The 16,306-nt window shown below is 48.9% G+C and overlaps 1 protein-coding gene across 1 annotated transcript in view; it reads left to right on the top strand.

Annotated features, from left to right (window-relative positions):
- Positions 1–16,306, top strand: part of LOC115643423 (complement C3-like) — a 59,525-nt gene that overhangs the window by 14,990 nt on the left and 28,229 nt on the right. Inside the window, exons 11-20 of the mRNA XM_030547452.1 lie at positions 3,930–4,076; positions 4,701–4,913; positions 6,155–6,349; positions 7,245–7,406; positions 8,445–8,574; positions 9,313–9,384; positions 10,238–10,438; positions 11,072–11,183; positions 13,136–13,221; positions 13,403–13,542. Of these exons, the coding sequence (XP_030403312.1) occupies positions 3,930–4,076; positions 4,701–4,913; positions 6,155–6,349; positions 7,245–7,406; positions 8,445–8,574; positions 9,313–9,384; positions 10,238–10,438; positions 11,072–11,183; positions 13,136–13,221; positions 13,403–13,542 (1,458 nt within the window). The remainder of the gene's footprint in view (positions 1–3,929; positions 4,077–4,700; positions 4,914–6,154; positions 6,350–7,244; positions 7,407–8,444; positions 8,575–9,312; positions 9,385–10,237; positions 10,439–11,071; positions 11,184–13,135; positions 13,222–13,402; positions 13,543–16,306) is intronic.

The raw sequence follows: 16,306 nt of genomic DNA on the forward strand, positions 1-16,306 counted from the left end.
GGGTTCTGACCACCAACTCCTGCCAGCCAGGATCCCGGCCGCCAACCCCCCTCAGCCCGCTACCAGCCTCGGATTCTGCTCACCCAGGCTGGCAGGAGGCAGAGTGGGGCCAGCGGCTGGGATCCTGACTGGCAAGGGGCTGGCAGTCGGAAACCTGGAGTAGCAGTAGGCTGAGTGCTGCTGGCACCCCAGACTGGCAGCAGACTGAGCCACTCAACCCCCCACCGGCCCTGCTCAGCCCGCCACCAGCCCACTCAGCCCGCTGCCGGCTGAGTGAATGGAACCCCAGACTGACAGCAGGTTGAGTGGTTCAGCTGGCCTGCTCAGCCCACTGCCAGCCTGGGGTTCCTTGGGGGTCCCCAGGCCAGCAGCAGGTGCTGAGTGGGGCCGGCGGCTGGTATCCCAGCTGACAATAGGGCAGCAGCCGGAACCCCAGAGCAGTGATGGGCCGAGCCGCTCAGCCTGCCGCTGCATACCATCAAAAATCAGCTCACTTGCCACCTTTGGCACGTGTGCCGTAGGTTACCGACTCCTGCTTTATACACTAGTAAGGAGATGAGCATATTACAGTTGTTGGAGGGCTCTTATCAGGAGTAACAGGCTATAGGAAAGTCAGTCAACATTTTTTGTTTCTCTGATGAAAACTGGCCTACTCCCTGCCTCAAACCAAACCTGTCACTAATAATTGTCAACAACTTAATTTTCTGGTTTTGGCTAAGATATTGATTTTTTAAAAAAAAATACTGAAATTGGATTCAGGATTGTTAGCAAGAATTTTTGGCAAACAAAGTTGTTAAATGACAATCTAAATGGCAACACAGTACTGCTTTCATGCTTGGCTCACCCCCCAGCCTGCTGGTCCAACACCTGCAGTAGACCCCAAAATCCACCTTTTGGGGTGCAGAGTGGCAACAGCAGCAGCAAACCCTCAGGTCCAATCACACGCCAATGGGCACCACCACCAGCCTTACGGACCATGGTGAAGTTAGCACAGCATCTGATCTCAGACAGGTAACCCATGGAGCCACAGCAGCTCATCCTGCCCTGTGCAGCTCCCCCCGGATGAGACGAATCGCTGGCAGCTGCCAGCCCGGGGAGAGGCGCTCCCCAGCTAGGGTGACCAGATCCAGATGTCGTGATTTTATAGGACCAGTCCCGATATTTGGGGCTTTGTCTTATATAGGCACCAATTACCCCCACCTAGAGTGACCAGACAGCAAGTGTGAAAAATCAGGACAGGGGGTGGGGGTGAGGGTAAAAGGAGCCTATATAAGAAAAAGATCCCAAAATTGGGACTGTCCCTATAAAATAGGGATATCTGCTCACCCTACCCCAATCCCCTATCCTGATTTTTCACACATCTGGCTAACCCCAGCCCAGCCCTGTGTGACATTCCGATCCTGGCTCACTGCCCAGGAAGTGAGTTACTTTCACGTTCATTCCTCAGCAGGCAGCCAGCCAGCCTCCTCCCCCCACTTACCCCCCAGCACCTCACCCAACCCAGCCCTGACAGAGGGGAGGGAGGAGTGAGAGAGGGATGCTCCTGGGGAGGAGGGAGAAAGGAGGGGGTGCTCCGTGGGGCAGGGGGGGAGAAGAATGGATGTTATGGGGGACAACAAAGGATACTGGTTCCAGAGCCACAGAGCCTGCCTCACCTGACCTCAGCCAGGGGGAAAGAGTCACACTCACAGGTGAGCTCCTTCCCCAACCCCTACCCTCTCCCCTTCCCAGAGACCCCAGCAGCCAATCCCCTCCCTCAGACTGTGCAGCATTCTGCTCTCTCTAGGACCCAGCAGCCCTGCTCTTACATGGTCCACTGCTTCCCGTCTGTCCGGGCTCCCAGCAGAGCGGTGCCCCCAGACCTAGTGGTGCCCTAGGCTGCTGCCTATTTTGCCTATGGCTAAGGACGACCCTGTGTGGAATGGCACCTAGCAAGAGGCTTGGTCCAAAATGTGCCCTGGGGTCGGTCATATACTGGGAGATAATATTCCCTGGACTGTGTGTTAGTTGCTGGCACTTCAGGCTTTTCTGACTGTAGAGGGGAATTGGGCACAGGTGAGGAGTTGCAAAGGGGGGGGCATTTGCTGAAATAGGGGGCAGAGGGACCATTGTGGATAGGAGGATGTGGGGGTATTTCAAAATTGGCACTAACAGAATGATTCTTTTCCCAGCAAGTTAGGCTGCATTATAGGGGGAGAAATATTATGCTCCTAAAATTCTGAACCAGTCAGCCTCAGTCCTCTTGTCTGCAGAGAACATGGTTTGAGGTCCCACACTGCTCTGGGGCTGAAGAGTTTGCGAAGGGAATTTAGTATTTTTCTGTCAGCAGGCACATAAGACTATAAATTAGCAGAGAACTGAAGCAATTATCTTTGGCTGCAGACCAAAGGTGCATAAATGAGTAATCGATAACCACAGTAATAAGCAGGTTAAGTCCATTTCTTATCTGGATATTTGCTTTATGTACAGTGGTGAATGGGATAAACATAAAAAGGAGTTGGAGGGCTGAACCATAAGGTCCATGCAAGTAGCTGTCTGTTTTTCTTGTGTGCATGGAGGTAATTTAATTGCACCAACTCTCTGAATGCTTAGGGCTAAGGTGGGTGCTCAAATTTTATACCGTCTGGAAATTTGGGGCTGGAAAGATCGTAGGCCAGAGGTGCTGACTTTCTGATTTCCCAGGGGGTGCTCGACCCCTGTTGTGTTCCAGACCCCATCTCCACTCCACTCCTTCCCCCAAGGCCCCACCCGGCCTCTTCCCGTCCCACTCTGCCCTGCCTGCTCCTCCCCCTAGCACCTCTTGCCCACCGCTGAACTGATCCTCAGTGCTGGGAGGGACGGGGAGGAGCTGATCGGAGGCTTTTTTTTTCCCCAGTAGGTGCTCCAATCCTGGAGCACCCACAGAGTCAGCACCTTTGCTTAGGTCGTTAGAGGTAGTGCAAAATACATTTTTGGGGAGAATACTTGATCTTCTTAACTAAACCCCAGCTGATTTATGTAGGACAGAGGTGAGTGAATGTTCTACATCAGCCAAAGCCCAGTATGTAAGAGTTGGTTTCAGAGTAGGAATGAATTTACGTCGGTTACCAAGGTTCTGTTTGGAGCAACAGCGTGATAGGTTTAAACCTTTAAAATGCCCTTGGCTTTTGCAAGGCCCTTGATCTCTTCAGTCTTGAGGGGTTTCAGACCCAGGTCTAGTCAGCACTCAAAGGGTACGTCTAGACTGCAGTCATGGGGTGTGCCTGGAACTCTAGCTGACATCCTTGAACTAGCTCCCATCACCTACCTTGGGTCCAGGAACAGTGAAACTGCAGCAGCGCTGGCTATATAAGCCCACCTTGGACCCTGGATATTTACTCACAGGGCTAGCCTGCACTGATGCTCACACTGCCTTGATTTCACTGTTCCAGGACCAGGGGTAGTGAAATTAAAGCTAGCGTGAGTACTGTTGTCAGATGCCACCAGTGTGGTGCTCTGCTCTGTTTAATGTTGATAACAGTCGGCTGTGTGTGTGTGTTCCCTCTGTGTGTTTTGGTTAGATGGGCAGTTGCCTTATTTGCCTGGGGACAAAAAAAAGAAAAGACTAGGGTGAAATGAATTCCTCTCTGGCCTACATGAATCAATTTATTCTTAATTTTTGTATATTGTTTTGTTGGGTGTATAAAAGTGTAAACTGAGTTCAGGAGAAGGGTTGAAGTTGTGGTTTTATATTTTTGTATGCTTGCAGTTTTTAAAATGTGTGTGTATTTTGTGGTGTGATACAGCAGATCATTAAGGCCCCATTCCTCAGAGTTATTTAGGTGCCTAATTCCCATTGAAGTTTGAGGGTATGGACCTGAGATGCTCCACATGCAATTTGATTTAAAGTTAGGATGCAGGGAGCGCTGCACCCCTTATTTGATGCATCCCTTTTTGATTGTGCCCCTCAGGTCTACGTCACAAACCCCGATGGCTCTCCAGCCCCCCGTGTCCCAGTACAGGCTGAAGGATTCCAGTCAGCTGGGTCCACCCAGAGAGATGGAACTGCCAAGCTGATTATAAACATGCCCGGGAATAAGCAACAGGTTCCCATCACGGTGAGTAACCTTCTAACGCTGAGTCTGGGCTAAGTACTATATGCACCTGGAGGGCAATGCCCTGCTGGTGGCATTCACTCCCCTCTCATGCACTATGCAGGGGGATAACTGAACTCTGTGTGTTCCATCTGCACCTGAGGTCAGTTTCCTGTATGCCATTGGGTTTTGGAGATGCTCCAATCACCATGTAACCAATGCTCTATCGTGGGGCCAGAAGAGATCCCAGAAAACATTGAATGGGCATAAGCAGGTCCAGATTATTCCCCTTGCCACAATGAAGGTACCCACCATGCAGTCGCTTGAGGAGAGAGTCCCTCTGTATTCATCTCACCCCTCCTTCATGGGGCAAGGCTGTCTCCTCTGTTCAGGGACATGTTCTCTGACAGTCCAGAAATCTGGAGTCCCAGCAGGACTGTGCTGAAGCGATGGGCGAATTAAAAGTGGCATTTGGCGTTTCGCTGAAGTGTCATGCCTAGAATGGCTGTTAGCAGCAGAATCCACCAACAATGGCGTCTCAGGGAAGCTTCTTTTGCTATTGCTCATTGTGTGACCCAGCGTGAGGGGCTAGAGACCCTAAGCTCACTCCCAGATTCAACTAGGATTTTATCTCCACCTCTCCTGCAGGTAAAAACTGCCCATCCCAACCTCCCAGCAAACCGCCAGGCCTCTAAGTCCATGGTGGCTGAAGCCTATCAGTCCCAAGGAGGGTCTCAAAACTATCTCCATCTGGCGGTGACGGCTTCTGAGCTCAAACCTGGAGACAACTTACCTGTGAATTTCCACCTGAAGAGCAACAATCCAGCTGTTCTGAACCAGATCCAGTATTTCACCTATATAGTAAGTGCTGCGTCCCTGGGAACTGGGATCTCCTGGAACGTAGGCATCATCTGAGTTTCCACCTGTCCTTTCATAGTCCCACTGCACGTAAGGAGAACCTGTAGCAGAGAATTTTTCCCAGTCAGGCAGTATATTGATTGTGTGTGTAGCAGAGTGTGGCAGGGCCCGGCTGGCTTCTGCCTCTGCAAGGTTCATAAAGTCACTCTGAGACCCTGGGTTTAGTAACCACTGGTGCACTTTATTCTCAGACTTGTTCCCACCGCTGTTTCACCATGAACAAGTAACCCTTCATCGTCTGCAGGCAGGGGGGATGGGAGAGCTACCTCCCTGCTTTCATTCCCTTCTTTTTTCTTTTCCTCCTGCTCTCCCCTGGCTTCCTTCCCCTGAGACTTTTATGCAGCCACAGTTTAATTAGGTAGCAGCTGTCTCTGCCTCTTCAATTAGGGCCAGGTTACCTCCAGCCTGCTCTAATTTGTTCCCCCTAGTGAGGAGCGGGCGTGACAGAGGGCTGAAGCTGCAACCCTTTGCCCAGCACCCCGTCGCAGTGTGAATGAAATTAAGGCAGTCATGGGGACGAACCTTTATCCACTTCTGGTTGCTGACTCTGGGCCCTGTGATAATCAATAGAGCCTACTTCCTCCAGGAGCTGGAGACAGAACCCAGGAGTCCTAACAACCATCTCTCTGTGCTTGCTACTAAACCATACTTCCTCTTCGATCTGCAGTTGGAACCAGGAGTCCTGACTCCTCCTCGTGAACTCACTAGATCATATTTCCTCTTCGAGCTGGGGATGGCACCCAGGAATCCCTGCTCTCAGTTCCCTGTTCTGAACACTAGACGTTACTGTGACTTTTTCAATGCAGAGTAGTAGGTCCACTCTGTTATATTTAGAACTGGACAGTCCAATAATAAAGTTGCCATATAGCGGAGATATGAAGTATATTTGGCGAGCGGGATGGGGGAAAGGAGGGGTGGTCTCTGTTGGTGAAACATAAACAATACTCAGATTTGTGAATCAGATTTGGTGAATATTAGCAGCACTGCATCTAGAGCCTATTCCTGCAACACATGAATTTTAGCTTATTTTCCTCTCTCCGCTCAGATGTAAATGCCCATCTGAAAAGTTGCAAATGACCGTCTCTTACTAGTAGAGGTGGATGGGAAGATTCATGGAATCTGTATCACCCATTGTGTTAACTCTTGTGGCCTTTAACAATCCACATCTCATGTTTCCCTGTTAGATCCTGAACAAAGGGAAGATCATTCATGCAGGGAGACAGGCCAGGCTGGCGGGACAAAATCTGGTGACCATGTCCCTGCCCATCACTCCAGACCTCATCCCTTCATTCCGCATCGTGGCTTATTACCAAGTAGGAAATTCGGAGATTGTAGCAGACTCGGTCTGGCTGGATATCCAGGACACTTGCATGGGAACGGTAGGTTGATATTCAGGTTGGCCTTCTACATGTTAATACCTATGAATGTGCCGACTGACTCTCAAAAGGGACTCTACAAATGGCACCGTGGGGCTTCTCATTGACTGTCTCCCAGCAAATTCTGGATCAGATTTGATCGATTTGCATGTACAAAGATGTAACTCAGCCCCCACAAGCCAATGCTGTCAACCCACTCTGGGATCCGGGAGTCAAGCTCTGATTCCTTCTAGCTCAGCAATAAAGAGTCTGTGGATTGAAGTGGATGGAGCTATACTGACTTGCACCAGCTGAGTATCTGGCTTTGTATCTGCACCATAATTAGCCATTTTACTGATGATGTGGAAAGTCAGAATTGATTCCAGTTCCCTCGCCCAGGGCTGGGCTGGTTCTTCAGGGCTAACAGGAGTAAGATTCTTATTTTTGGCAAATTAATTCAGGAGATGTAACTCCTAATGCCTATAGGGGACCTGACTGTGATGTAACTACAATGCTGAGCTGCTGTAACTCCAGTTAATTGCTCCTGATTTACACCCGTGTGAGATCAGAATCGGGCCCACAAAGCAGATCCATTACAGTTCAAACTTCTTTGTAGATTTCCCAGGGGTGCCTGAGGGACAAAGTCACCTTTCCATCATGGCTCGAACAAAGGGACCTCATGGACACTGAGTCCAATTCTGCTGTCAGTTTACACCCTCATGAATGTGGAGTAACAGCACTGAAGTCAGTGGAACTACTCCAGATTTACACAGCTGCCCCTGAGATCAGAACTAGGCTTTCGGATGCTCAAGGAACCTGAGATCTTACCTCCTTTTCTCCTATGTTTTGCAAAGGACGGGTTCTTAGCTGCTCTCTCTGCTTTAAAACAAAACCTCTCCCTTCACTCTCTTTCATACAGCTAGTGGTGAAAGGAGCCTCCAACGAAGACAGGAGAATCCATGAGCCAGGAACGCCAATGAAACTCAAGCTGGAAGGAGACCACAGAGCTTATGTCGGCCTGGTGGCTGTGGACAAAGGTGTCTACGTTCTGAACAAAAAGCACAAAATTACACAATCTAAGGTGAGGCATGAAAGATGTTGGTTGTAACTTGTGATGTTTATAGCGGAAAATTCAGCTTGGCTGTTATCCTTGCTCTACGCCCCAGGATGGCGAAAAGCGAAGTGAGTGTTTTGTTTGCAGAGCTGCCGCTTGGGGTGTGAGCTCCATTGTACTTTAACTGAGCTGGGACAGCCAGGTCAGTGCTTGGCTGGGTGACACCCAGGGAGTGCTGTTCTGGACACACTAAAGGACATGCTTCCCTTTGGACAGTGTTGACCCAGATGGTGCCGGGCTGTAGGAAACTGTGTGGGTGATGCAGTAGGGGGCGCTCTCCCTTCAGAGACAGTTCTCCCCTCAGTGCCCATGGTGGTGCTGTACATCAGGGAGTGGGGGTGTGCTCAGTAGGGGGCGCTCTCCCTCTCCCAGTCAGAGCTGCACCCAATGTACCCAATGCCTCAAATGCGGCGCTAGCGGATGCTGTGCTGCTTTGTGTGGAGTGGGGTCTTAGCGGGGGGCGCTGTCCCCTCCCAGTCAGTGCTGAACCAATGTCCCAGTGCAACATTAGGGGGCGCTGTGCTGCAGGGAAAAGTGTTAGTGGCTCAACAGAGGGTGGCTTTCTTCTGAGTCAGCACTCATCCCCGGGCCCTATCAAGGTTTTAGGGGACGCAATGCTACTGAAAGTGCCATTTCTCAGCTGACTTATCAAACACAGGTTCTGGTAATTAAATGTCCTGTGACCCTTTCAACAAGGGTCAGGGCCCTGGTGCTCTGGTTGAATTCTAATTTGAGTATTTAATTTCTCTCTGCCTAACATCCTCCTCTGTCTGGGTTCAACTGACTGCATAATTCTTTCTTTCTCCTCCTAAAATCAGGTGTGTTGCTGGTGCAGAATGGCCTTTACTTACGGTTCAGATTTCACTTTCATTTACACTGCTGCAAACACAAAACTAGTCAAAGGAAGTCAGTGCAGATTGCACAGTTGTACCTGAAACCAGAATCTGGCTCACAGCCTGTATATGCTTTGGGATCATGCTGGACCATTGTATTTACGCTTCACAGATCTGGGACTCAGTGGAGAAGAGTGACATTGGCTGTACAGCTGGCAGTGGAAAGAACAATCTGGGGGTATTTACGGATGCTGGACTGGCCCTGGAGACAAGCAGTAGGATTTCCACCACCCAGAGAACAGGTATCACTCTGAACGGTCGCCGTGAGCGATGGAGGAAGGGAAGAAAGAGTCAGCAAAGCAAGGCACAGTGACCTACACCATGACCTCGGGGTAGGGACATCAGTCTAGCAGGGCAAATCCCAATGGACCGGCCTAGGAATGGAAATGTTGGGGTTATAGTGGGGGATGAGAATAAGGTCCTGAATTCTCACTGGAGCCCACCTATTAAAAAAGGGATTAATTTTAAGAATGGGATAATTCCAAGGAGGGGATTCAAAGACTCTCTCCTAGCTCACTAGGCTACTCCCACTTTCAAAGTATCTTTCTTCCCTTTGGCCTGGGGGAAGGGATGGGCAGATGGCTGGTGCTTCTCTCTGACTCTCTCTGTCCCAGGCTACAGGCTTTTTGGGCCAGTGCGCTAGAACGGAGGAAGGAATGAAGCTTCCTTCACTCTCCTCTCTTTTTGGTTGCCCTGGCTGGCTGAGCATCTGCCCACCAGCTCTCATGTGGCTCCCAGCTGGGACAGGAAGGAGCAATATGTTATGTGCCAAAATGGCTTTTCTGGTTTCCTGATTTCCCCCTAAATCAATGGGATTCTGCTCATTGAGGCCTAGACCATTCTCAGAAATTTAGGAATTGACCAGATGTGGTGTTTGAAAGTTACCCTGTTACATCCACACAGAGAAATGGCAGCAAGTTGAGTGTAGGCCTCACTTGGTGGGTGGGTTTTTAATTTCTGTTTCTCCCTTCCTTCTGCAGATCCAGAGTGTCCCCAGCCAGCAAAACGCCGGCGCCGCTCCGTTCAGCTCATTGAGTATAAGGCAATCAAAAGTAGGTACTAAACAGGGGGGGTAGCTATCCTTGGTCAAAGCAAGCATGCAAAGCAGGAATGTGATTCCCTAGCGTGACAAGTTTCACCCTGCTACAGCCTCCTGCCAGCTGCATTTCTTCTAGCAGGAGATGGGGGAGTCTGGATAGACTTCCATATGAGGAGAGATTGGAACTGGTCAGTTTATAGAGGGGATGCGATAGAGGTATAGAAAACAATGAATGGTAACTTGCTCTTTGGGGCATGGACCGTCTCTGTTCTGGGTTGGTAAAGCCCACAGCACTGTGGGGTTCTGGGCCATGACTGGGGACCCAAAGTGCTACACAACTCAAATAACAACAACAGGTACATTGTTACATTACCCATATAAGCACAAGGAGACACTCAACCCAACTGAATGGTTTCTAATTAAGAATTTATAAAAGGAACTATTTTCATACACAATGCATTAACCCATAGTACTCACCACCATAGGATTGTATTGAGGCCAAGAGCCTAGCAGGATTCAAAAAAGGATGAGCCATTTACATGGAAAAGGAGGAGGTTCACCATTCCATAGGATAGGATTTTTTAAGAAGACCTATACATCCCCATGCTTCAGGGCATGAGCCAACCTGATTGGGGTCAGGATGAAACCTCTCTGCGAGCAGGTTATTCCACTGTGGGATTTCTTGCACCTTTCTCTGAAGCAGCTGGTGCTAGTCACTGTTAGAGACAAGATACTGGATTAGACAGAGCAGAGTGCCAGTTCCTGTGTTCTTTCTTTGGCCAAGTCTACTAGTAAATTAATGAGAGAGAGAGAGTGAAGACTAGAAGGAGCTTGGTAGGAATGATCTCCTGGCTTGTACATTTCAGCGGCAGATTACCAGGACCGGAAGCTGAAGAAATGCTGTGAAGACGGGATGCATGAGAACCCCATGGGGCACAGCTGCGAGAAGCGGGTTGGGTACATCCTGGATACGGATGAATGCAAGAAGACCTTCCTCGACTGCTGCAATTATATCAAGACCATACGTGACAAGCTGCAGCGGGAGCTCCATCTGGAACTTGCAAGAAGCAAGTACCAGGGTTTCAATATCACTCAGAGGATCAAGACAGGGGGAATTGTTAGAGAAATAAGACCATGCCATGTGAACCAACCCTGCCCATGTTCACAGATCTTCCATGGGAGAGATGGACATGAATGCAGTGGCAGCAATCCTGTTAGACTTGCACCATGTTGATATGGGGACCCAGATGAGTCAGGGTAATAACCTCTTCACAGGTCGCCGCTGAGGTTTAACCATTGTTTCTAAAGCACAGTCCTCTACCACTTGAGCTAAAGGGGTAACTCCCTAGCTAGGAATAGTAGTAGGCTCTTACCTTTGCAGAATATCCACCAGAGGGCACACATGTAGCACTGAGACAGTGGCTTATACCAGTGTTATAGAAGCCCAGAAAAGGCTAGCTTATGGGGAAACAGAAAGGCAGGCATAGAGAGAAGAAGCCTGTGGCTTCTCCTCCAGCTGTTCAACCGCATTCTAATTCATGCTCTTCTGGGCTGGCAGCATCAAAACTTGGCAATGTAGGTCAAATCAGGGATGCTTTCAGATCAGTTCTAGAATAGGCTAACCCCCAAATCCTTTCAGGTTTGCCCCATCCCAGTCAATGTCACTACAGAGCCAGATGGTCTGTGATTTGATTTCCCAGGTGACCTGGATGAAGATTTCATGTCTGACGAAGATATTACCTCAAGGAGCCAGTTTCCAGAGAGCTGGCTGTGGCAAGTGGAGCAACTGACTGAGCGACCAAATGAACTGGGGTAAGAGCATGTGGCCGTGTCACTCGCATTCATCAAAGGGCCACATTCAGATGTGGTATGGTGTAGCTCCCACCAGGGCCGGCGCTTCCATTAGGCGACCCTAGGCGGTTGCCTAAGGCATCAGGATTTGGGGGGCGGCATTTTGTGCGCTTCCCACGGGGCACACGGGAGCTTTCAGTTCCTCTCCCATCGTGCTGCTGAAGAAGGACCTTCTGCCGACGTGCCGCGGAAAACAGCGGCAGGCAATTGAGCAGCTCAATGACTGCCACTGTCGCCTGCAGCATTTCGGTGCAGGGTCCTTCGGCGGCACGATGGGAGTGGAACCAGAAACTCCCGCGTGCCTCGTGGGGAGCGCACAAAATGCCACCCCCCGAATTCTGCCTAGGGCACCAGAAACCCTGGCGCTGCTCCTGGCTCCCACTGAAGTCAGTGTCTCTCCACCAGCAAGATCACCACTGGAGATGGGTGGAGTATTTGTCATGAATTAGGGCCAGCATTCAGCAGCTGATCCATATTCAGAGTCACTCCTAGATTTTAAGGCCAGAATGGGCTGTTAGATCATCCAGTCTCACCTTCTGTGTAACAGAGTGCAGAGAATTTAATTCAGTTACTCCAGTTTTGAGCCCATATTTAGGTACCTAAAGAACTGGCCCGACTTTCAGAGGTGCTGAGCAGCCAGCAGTATCCCCTGGCTTCAGCCCTAGTGAAAAACCAGGCAGCTGATTTAGGTGCTAGAATATGGATGTAGGTGTCTGGCTGTTTAGCGATGGGCTTTTATCCTGTTCGGGAACCGTTCCTCATTTCCTCATTTCTGTTTGTTAGTCTGGTTGTGGTATTGGGTTGCTGAGACATGTGATATTGACGGTGATTTCTAATTGGATGGCTGAACCTTTTTTTAAATGGTAAATGAAGTGATGGGTCAGGCCCCTCTCCACTGGAATGGAATATAATTCCCCTGCTTGGAATTAGACCGGGACACTAGAATTAATATCCCTACCCTTGAGACTTTTAAAACAGGTTGTGTCCTGTGGCTGGTGCAGATCTTAGACCGCTGAGTTCCTCTCCAGATGGCTCTATAGTTCAGTGGTTGGGTGAAGAAGGCTTTACCATGGATGTCAGTCCTAAGCTTGAAGGATCTCGATCAGCGACGGGCAAACTTTTTTTGGCCTGAGGGCCACATTGAGTTTCTGAAATTGCATGAAGAGCTGGTTAGAGGAGGCTGTGCCTCCCCAAATAGCCAGACGTGGCCTGGCCCCTGCCCCTTATCCCACCACCCCTGCTTCTTGTCCCCTGACAGTCCCCCTCTCTCCCGGGACTCTTGCCCCATCCACCCCTCCCTGTCCCCTGACTGCCCCAGAATCCCTGCCCCTTATTGCCCCCCGCCACTCTATCCAACCCCCCTCCTCCTTCCTGAGTACCCCCCTGAGGACCCCTGCCCCCATTCAACTCCCCTGTTCCCTGACCTCTGACCGACCTGCCCCCTATCCACACCCCCGCCCCCTGACCACCACCCCGAACTCCCCTGCCCTCTATCCTTGCTCCCTGCCCCCTTACCTTACTGGAGCGCTGGTGGTGTTACAGTTGCACCACCCAGAGCACCAGGACAGGCAGCCATGCTGTCCGACTGGAGCCAGCCACACCACCATGCAGCACAGAGTACCGGGTCAGGCCGGCTTTGCAGCTGCGCTGCCCAGTAAGAGTTTGCAGCCTCATTGCCCAGAGCATTGCACTGGTGGCACAGTGAGCTGAGGCTGCGGGGGAGAGGGGACAGCAGGGGAGGGGCCGGGGGCTAGCCTCCTGGGCCAGGAGCTCAGGGGCTGGGCAGGAGGGTCCCGCAGGCTGGATGTGCATATAGTTTGCCCACCTTTGATTTTCGCCCCCTAGCTGGGGAATGTCCATCAGTTCTAGCTCCTTCCTTCTGTAACAGGCTCTGTCTTTCTCTTTCCATGTAGAATTTCTTCCAAGACGGTGTCCATTTTCCTGAAGGATTCCATCACCACCTGGGAAGTCCTGGCTGTGAGCCTTTCAGAGACCAAAGGTGAGGAACACAACGAGCTCTCCAGAGAACAGGCAGAAAAGCTAATGGGGAAAAGACCCCAGGCCACAATGGGCCTTGGAAAGGTCACAGTGAGATGGAACAATCGAGAAGAGAGCAGACACATTTCAGGACTAAAGTATAAACCCCCCTGTCTCTGACCCTGGGTCTTTCCCCATTGCAGGGATCTGTGTGGCTCACCCCTATGAGATAACAGTAATGAAAGATTTTTTCATCGACCTCCGTCTGCCCTACTCTGTAGTGAGGAATGAGCAGGTAGAAATCCGGGCTATTCTCTACAACTATCGGGAACAAACAATTAAGGTAAGCTCATTGCCTTATGGGGCTCTGTAATGGACCCGAGGCTATCAAAATTAAGAACCCAATAGTAGTGGGGGATTTCAATTATCCCCATATTGACTAGGAACATTTCACTTCAGGACGAAATGCAGAGATAAAATTTCTCGATACTTTAAATGACTGCTTCGTGGAGCAGTTGGTACGGGAACCCACAAGGGGAGAGGCAACTCTAGATTTAATCCTGAGTGGAGCACGGGAGCTGGTCCAAGAGGTAACTATAGCAGGACCGCTTGGAAATAGTGACCATAATACAATAGCATTCAACATCCCTGTGGTGGGAAGAATACCTCAACAGCCCAACACTGTGGCATTTAATTTCAAAAGAGGGAACTATACAAAAATGAGGGGGTTAGTTAAACAAAAGTTAAAAGGTACAGTGATTAAAGTGAAGTCCCTGCAAGTTGCATGGGCCCTTTTTAAAGACACCATAATAGAGGCCCAACTTCAGTGTATACCCCAAATTAAGAAACACAGTAAAAGAACTAAAAAAGAGCCCCTGTGGCTTAACAACCATGTAAAAGAAGTAGTGAGAGATAAAAAGACTTCCTTTAAAAAGTGGAAGTCAAATCCTAGTGAGGCAAATAGAAAGGAGCACAAACACTGCCAGCTTAAGTGCAAGAGTGTAATAAGAAAAGCCAAAGAGGAGTTTGAAGAACAGCTAGCCAAAAACTCCAAAGGTAATAACAAAATGTTTTTTGAGTACATCAGAAGCAGGAAGCCTGCTAAACAATCAGTGGGGCCCCTTGACGATCGAAATACAAAAGGAGCGCTTAAAAACGATGATGTCATTGCGGAGAAGCTAAATGGATTCTTTGCTTCAGTCTTCACGGCTGTGGCTGTTAGGGAGATTCCCAAACCTGAGCTGGCTTTTGTAGGTGACAAATCTGAGGAACTGTCACAGATTGAAGTGTCACTAGAGGAGGTTTTGGAATTAATTGATAAACTCAACATTAACAAGTCACCGGAACCAGATGGCATTCACCCAAGAGTTCTGAAAGAACTCAAATGCGAAGTTGCAGAACTATTAACTAAGGTTTGTAACCTTTCCTTTAAATCGGTTTCGATACCCAATGAATGGAACTTAGCTAATGTAACGCCAATATTTAAAAAGGGCTCTAGAAGTGATCCTGGCAATTACAGACCGGTAAGTCTAACATCGGTACTGGGCAAGTTAGTCGAAACAATAGTTAAGAATAAAATTGTCAGACACATAGAAAAACATGAACTGTTGAGCAATAGTCAACATGGTTTCTGTAAAGGGAAATCGTGTCTTACTAATCTATTAGAGTTCTTTGAAGGGGTCAACAAACATGTGGACAAGGGGAATCCAGCGGACATAGTGTACTTAGATTTCCAGAAAGCCTTTGACAAGGTCCCTCACCAAAGGCTCTTACGTAAATTAAGCTGTCATGGGATAAAAGGGGAGGTCCTTTCATGGATTAAGAACTGGTTAAAAGACAGGGAACAAAGGGTAGGAATTAATGGTAAATTCTCAGAATGGAGAGGGGTAACTAGTGGTGTTCCCTAAGGGTCAGTCCTAGGACCAATCCTATTCAATTTATTCATAAATGATCTGGAGAAAGGGGTAAACAGTGAGGTGGCAAAGTTTGCAGATGATACTAAACTGCTCAAGATAGTTAAGGCCAAAGCAGATTGTGAAGAACTTCAAAAAGATCTCACAAAACTAAGTGATTGGGCAACAAAATGGCAAATGAAATTTAATGTGGATAAATGTAAAATAATGCACATTGGAAAAAATAACCCCAACTATACATACAATATAGGGGGCTAATTTAGCTACAACGAGTCAGGAAAAAGATCTTGGCGTCATCGTGGATAGTTCTCTGAAGATGTCCACGCAGTGCACAGAGGCAGTCAAAAAAGCAAACAGGATGTTAGGAATCATTAAAAAGGGAATAGAGAATAAGACAGAGAATATCTTATTGCCCTTATATAAATCCATGGTACGCCCACATCTCGAATACTGTGTACAAATGTGGTCTCCTCACCTCAAAAAAGATATACTGGCACTAGAAAAGGTTCAGAAAAGGGCAACTAAAAAGATTAGGGGTTTGGAGAGGGTCCCATATGAGGAGAGATTAAAGAGGCTAGGACTCTTCAGCTTGGAAAAGAGGAGACTAAGGGGGGATGTGATAGTGGTATATAAAATCATGAGTGATGTTGAGAAAGTGGATAAGGAAAAGTTATTTACTTATTCCCATAATACAAGAAGTAGGGGTCACCAAATGAAATTAATAGGCAGCAGGTTTAAAACAAATAAAAGGAAGTTCTTCTTCACGCAGCGCACAGTCAACTTGTGGAGCTCTTTACCCGAGGAGGTTGTGAATGCTAGGACTATAACAATGTTTAAAAGGGAACTGGATAAATTCATGGTGACTAAGTCCATAAATGGCTATTAGCCAGGAAGGGTAAAGAATGGTGTCCCTAGCCTCTGTTCATCAGAGGATGGAGATGGATGGCAGGAGAGAGATCACTTGATCATTGCCTGTTAGCTTCACTCCCTCTGGGGCACCTGGCATTGGCCACTGTCGGTAGACAGATACTGGGCTAGATGGACCTTTGGTTTGACCCAGTATGGCGTTCTTATGTTCTTATGTTATAATGCTTTGACGGACAGCCAAACCAAAACAAAATGGTGGAGAGGAATAGCTGAGTGGTTTGAGCACTAGCCTACTAAATCTAGGGTTGTGAGTTCAATCCTTGAGGG

Source organism: Gopherus evgoodei, unplaced genomic scaffold, assembly GCF_007399415.2.
Source record: "Gopherus evgoodei ecotype Sinaloan lineage unplaced genomic scaffold, rGopEvg1_v1.p scaffold_59_arrow_ctg1, whole genome shotgun sequence".
Lineage (NCBI taxonomy): Eukaryota > Metazoa > Chordata > Testudines > Testudinidae > Gopherus > Gopherus evgoodei.